Below are 6,245 nucleotides of genomic sequence, written 5' to 3'. Positions count from 1 at the left end.
TGACGACAAACTTGTGGAGATATAGACAGACAGTTAGAGATAAAGAAATACTTGTGAAGTCATCAATATGCGCCATTACTTTAATATGAAGTCATCAATATGCGCCATTACTTATGAAGTCATCAAATTTGCACCAATGTACCAAGTCTACAGGCATTACATCGAAAAACCTCCTGCGAGTCATCAATATACGACAATGTACCAAATATGAAGGCATTACATCGAAAAACCCTCCTGCGAGTCGTCAATCTTCACCAATGTACCAGATCTGAAGGCATTACATCGAAAAACCCTCCTGCGAGTCGTCAATCTTCACCAATGTACCAGATCTGAAGGCATTACATAGAAAAACCCTCCTGCGAGTCGTCAATCTTCACAAATGTACCAGATCTGCAGGTATTTCATCGAAATCTTTATGTCGAAATGTTAACATCTTATATGACATTAGAAATAAATAAATATAAAAATCGTAGTACTTGTTTTAGTTGTATGAAACAATGTTGGCTGCTGTATCCATTTTGTTTTATTTTTTTAACCAATTAAATCTGTTTATTTTGTTTACATGTCGTTGTCAATATAATGGAATTCTATGCGACTATCATACAAGTGAGAGGTTTAGTTAATTTTATAACAAGGGTCAATCTACCATTTTCTCCATTAGAAAAGGCCCTACCAAGTCAGGATTATGACAGTTGTTATCCATTTGTTTGGTGTGTTTGAGCTTTTCATGTTGCCATTTGCTTAGGGACGTTCTGTTTAGAAATTTCCTCGGAGTTCGGTATTAGTTATTTTACTTTTTTCAACAAGGAAAACGTTTAAGGAAACGCATGCACTTTATAAACATAACAACTGGACATGATATTTGTAAAATGTTGGATGATAAGTTCTTTGATGGCTGGTCGAGGACAAGCCAAGAAAAATCGGAACACTAGTATCCGTATTCAAAACATTTAATTGATGTAAAACGAAATGTACAATGTTTCATGTGTAATTAAATATAAAGTAGTAATCGTATGGTGTTAGTAGCAGCTCTCATTTTATTAGTATGGAATGATGTATCGAACACTTTCTTAGATGAAATGGATATCTAAAAGTTAAATCACCAATAATACTGTACTCCGAGGCAAAGTAAAAACAGAAAGTTCGTAATCAAATGGCAAAATCAAAAGCACAAACACATAAGAGGAGGATAACAACGGTCAGATTCCTGACTTGGTACAGACATTTTCTTATGTAGAAAATGGTGGTTTCTTCCTTGCACAGCATGGCATATCTCATTTTAATGATGTGGACCTATACCATGATCCTACAATATCTTGATGCGAAATTCTTTCACCGTTTAGTAGTGGTGTGTTTATGTCTGAAACATTGGATGAATATTGTTAGAAAAAATAGAAAAATCAATTGAGATTATCTCCCTACCGAAACGCCATGATCGTATGATACAATATCATATAAAAATGTACGTTCAAGAAATACATAACCGAATAGAAAACAAGGTTTGAAAAATTAACAAGATTTAGACTTTGAAGGAATAACGCAAATATTAAAATTAAAAGAAACTGAAATTACATCTTTTAGTTGTTATCTGCAATAGTCATAGCCGTGTCTAATGTAATGCTTCTTTATAAGTGTACATAATAACAAAGAAAGGGAAAAATAATCTAGTACATGTAAGTGAAAAACAAACAAACCACAACACTAGCATAATCACATATATATATATATATATACAGAGAAAACATATAATGCATGTATACAATGATCAAATTGTTTAATATATTATCGAATATTTTAAATATTTCTTCGATGTCCACAAAAAAAAATGAAAATGTTGCAAACGTTACGTTTTATTATATAACTATTTCCACATTCGCTTTTCTACAATACTCAAAATGCCCCATTACGATACTGTTAAGGAAGCGATCACCATTAAGGCGTTTACACTTAGATTGAACTTCCTTAAAAGGAGATTTATTGAAACACGTTAATTTTCAACAAAATTTGAACAAAAATTAAAGAATAAGAACAATGCGAATAGACAGGTCACTAACATCTTAATTAGGAAACAAAAACTGAAAGAAGATAACACAGTATTTATTATTTGATTTCATATTTACTTTCAACGGAAATGTGACTATATGATAAATTGTTTCCTTATCCTTCCCATTTGTGATAATTTTTTGTTTTAAATACCCGTGTTTATTACAAAATTAGGTAAGTGTTTTATTTATTTTTTTATTTATTCAAAATAATCGAAATGATTTCCGTTTACATAATATGCAGTTCACATACATGTATGCATGTAAGAGCTTAATTGAACAAAAACTTGGAAGATATAATATTTCGGACTAACAAGATGATTAATTTCAGTAATGTTGACAATCGTCACAATGCATCGATCGGTGCTTTTCGTTATTGTCTCACTTGGGTATTGTAATTTATCAGTTGTATATATATTCAAAATTATTTACTTGTCTTAATAAAATGCATTTAAGTATTTGTCTTCACTTTTATGAGGGTTAACAGAATATAAAATAGTCGACAAAAAGTGCAGAATACTATAAATAACCAACAAATGGAAGTTTTTAACGACATTGACTGGCTATACAGCCCTTTTACGGTGGGTTTAAATAACTCCCCATCCAGACCCGCTTTTATACGTTACTGAACTCTTTATAAATTATGCAGGATCGGACTAGTTTTAACTTTGCTTTCACCTCTTTTTCAGAATGACATAATGGAACTAGTTGCCATCGTAGTACATGCTTTATTTATTTTATTATGTACTTGTCATCAAGATGATTTCGAAATCAACACCATAAATAAAAAACCCAAATGTAGTTTCCGCATAAAAAAATTAACGGTTGACTGCACAGGGAAAAATCTGACAAGAATTCCGAACTTCAGAAAATCTACAAAAACGCTTATTCTAGCGAATAATCATATACAAGATATACCAAATGGAATCTTCTCATCACATGGAGCTCTAGAAGTTTTAGATTTATCGCATAATTGTCTTAGAAATTTGAGATCTGATTCATTTAAAGGACTGGCAAACTTACTGCGCTTAAATTTAAACAGCAACAAGCTCGGTAAAAATAATATGACATTATCAAAAAACTGTTTTAAATATCTTCCAAAATTACGACATCTATCCTTAAAAGGAAACACTTTTACAAAGTTTCCTGATATATCTTCAATTCGATCACTGCAGATTTTGAATGCTACCTTTATCAACGGAATGACCTTCTACCATCAATCTTCATCTCTTGAAAATCTAGCCTACTTAGACTTATCTGGTCCTTCGTCGTGTAAGCCAAAATCATTGAACAAGCATACATTTAGTGCTCTCCCGAGTTTGCTTTATTTAGATGTATCAAATATTGACTTGGGTAGTATCATGAAAGAGACGTTTTCACAAATGAAATATTTGCAGTATTTGGACATATCTTATAACACAAGACTGGGATTTGTGGGAGTTGAAAATGTTACACAGGATTTACCGAATACATCCATACGAGTTTTCAAATTTCAGAAGATAGTTCCAACATTTTCTATGAATCAGATGCTAATGAAAGATCAGATGAAGCCTCTTAATGGAACCAAAATAAGAGAGATTTATGCGGATAGTAACCGTATTCAGCTGGTTGAAATAGGAGCAATCAGCTATTTACCAAACACTATAGAGAAAATTTCCATTGGTGAAAACTGGCTATCTTATGGACCTTACATATTTGAATTACAAAAACTCTCTACAAAAGTAATAAATGCTTCATTTCTTGCCTGGTCACATGATCCTCGAGAGGAAGACACTGGTTGGTGTGTATCTGGAGAAAATTCATTGGAAATTGATACAAACTTTAATAAATGTGTCTCATCAGATCACGGAACTCTAGTCTCAGGAGTTACGAAGCACATATCCCCTTTGAAGCTAGATTACTTCAAAACCGTTAATCTCCCTAAAAATCTAAAAGAATTATATTACACCAGTTGTAAATTACAATTTGAGATTCCAAAACTTAATTTCAGTAAAAATGTACTGGAAAAGGTAGATTTTTCTTCTAACATATTTTATTCATTGAAAGGTCCTTTGGTCAATCTAAAACACTTAAGTTACCTTGATTTATCAAACAATTTTTGTTCGAATATTTCTACAGTATTTTTCTCAGGTTCTCCAAATATCAAGACACTAAAGCTTCAAAATAATCTATTAGGATTTATTTTGCCAAAAGACAAAGGAGGTGAAATATTTAATCATTTAGTACATTTAGAAACCATTGATTTATCGGAAAACAAAATTTCGGCCATACCACGTTTACTCTTTAGATCGCAGGTCAACATAAGGAATATCCGTTTAGCAAGTAATTTGATTGAAAGACTACACTTCCAAATTGAACATATGGTAAAACTCTCTTTTATAGACCTTTCAAACAATGCTATTATGTTTCTCAAAACTGAAGAAACTGCTGAACTTGACAAAGCAGCAGAGAGAAGCGGCAATCTTACAATAGACATAAGCGGGAATCCAATCCAATGCACATGCAATAATATAAATTTTATCAAATGGATAGCTGCAACTAAGATTCTTCTGAAAAACTTAAAATCGTATTCCTGTCTGCTCAATAACCAAACAAAAACTACACTCAAACACCGAAACGCGCTTTTAAAAATGCTTGAAAAAGAATGTTCCACATATGTTGGTTTGATATTGGCTACTGTGTCTTTAGTTGTTATGTTTATTATTGTTGTAATAAGTGGACTTATATATAGATATCGGTGGAAGCTGAGATACCTGTATTTCATGACAAAATTTAAATTCAACAGAAGGCCAAATTTACTTGATCTCTCATACGACTATGACGCCTTTGTTTCCTATGCCGAAGAAGATCTGCATTTTGTACATGAAACATTTCTTACCAACATTGAAGAAGGAGCAGAACTTCGAGTGTGTCTCCATAAGCGTGATTTTCTTGTTGGAAATGAAATTGCTGCCAACATAACTGATGCAATACACAGAAGTCGTAAGACAATTTGCATAATCACTAATCATTTTTTAAATTCATATTGGTGCATGTTTGAATTCAACATGGCTCGGATGGAGAGTATTTACTCTCGAGACGGAGAGAATATTGTATATTTAATTTTCCTGGAACAAATTCCCTCAAAGGCTTTACCTCTGGTTTTATTGGAACTCGTACAGTCACAATCGTACGTAGAATTTCCGAATGATGAATATGGAAACCCTCTCTTTTGGGAGAATTTGAAGAAAGTAATGTCTGATTAACTACTAAATGGAACTTCAAAGAGGAAGAATCACCAAAACGAATAACAATTAATTTTCTATTCAGAGTTTACTCGCCTTAATTGCTATGTAAAGATTTATAGACAAAAATGCATTGTAAATCATCAATCTTAAATTAAATTTTCTTAAAGATTTAAACGTATGAGATCCTTTTGGATGTTCGTGGGGTTTGTGTTGCTTGAAGTCTTTAGTTTTCTATGTTGTGTTTTGTGGACTGTTGTTTATCTTTTGGTCTTATTTCGTTTTCCCCCGTGGCATTTTTAGATCGTTACCGACTTTTGTATCTGCCGCCTCTTTTTTAAAGCGCATTTCAAACATTTTTATCATTAAGAATAGCATTGTTTCAAAACAGGAATTTTTTTTTAGTCAGATAAACTCATCACAAATACCAGGACTAAATTGTGTATGTACAACTGAAAATAAGATAAGGTTTGCAAATTGTATGTCGTCATTATTCACTATCGAGCAAAATAAGGAAATGTTATTTTGACCAACTTATTATTAATTTCATCTCCAAATTTTTATCAGGTCAGCTGTCTAAATTTTACTTACAGACTCGTGCCTTTTGTTAAACGGGGTATTTTTTTAATCTTAAAAGACGGAATAATGTAATTACTACACGTACCCTACACATGTTACATGATGACTCATTTGGGAAATGTTGTCTTCATAGAGATTTCTTAGGTGAATTTTTTTACACTACCTGTATTTGGCAATACCTAAACTTTAGGACACATTTTAAAGGTCATTCCGTATTAACATTATTTTTTATGGAAAAAAAAGCAGAGATGAACTTTTGAAGTGTTTCGTTTCAGGTGATTAGAGCTTTAGGGACCGTTCAATATTTATCAGATGGATTGGCCGGTGCAAAATGGGGCGGGGCAAGCACTTTTTTTGTGGAAATATTTGGATGGGCGAGAACTTTTTTTAATATATATAG

The 6,245-nt window shown here is 32.3% G+C and overlaps 1 protein-coding gene across 1 annotated transcript; it reads left to right on the top strand.

Moving 5' to 3' along the window:
* Positions 1 to 2,763: 2,763 nt before the first annotated feature.
* LOC139519961 (toll-like receptor 4) lies at positions 2,764 to 5,423 on the top strand. Its single transcript, XM_071312279.1, has one exon. The coding sequence runs from the start codon at positions 3,107 to 3,109 to the stop codon at positions 5,285 to 5,287; it is 2,181 nt and encodes a 726-aa protein (XP_071168380.1). The 5' UTR covers positions 2,764 to 3,106; the 3' UTR covers positions 5,288 to 5,423.
* The last annotated feature ends 822 nt before the right edge of the window (positions 5,424 to 6,245 follow it).

Source organism: Mytilus edulis, chromosome 1 (assembly GCF_963676685.1).
Source record: "Mytilus edulis chromosome 1, xbMytEdul2.2, whole genome shotgun sequence".
NCBI lineage: Eukaryota > Metazoa > Mollusca > Bivalvia > Mytilida > Mytilidae > Mytilus > Mytilus edulis.
Note: the sequence above shows the minus strand (reverse complement) of the source record. Positions and strands in the feature narration are given on the sequence as shown.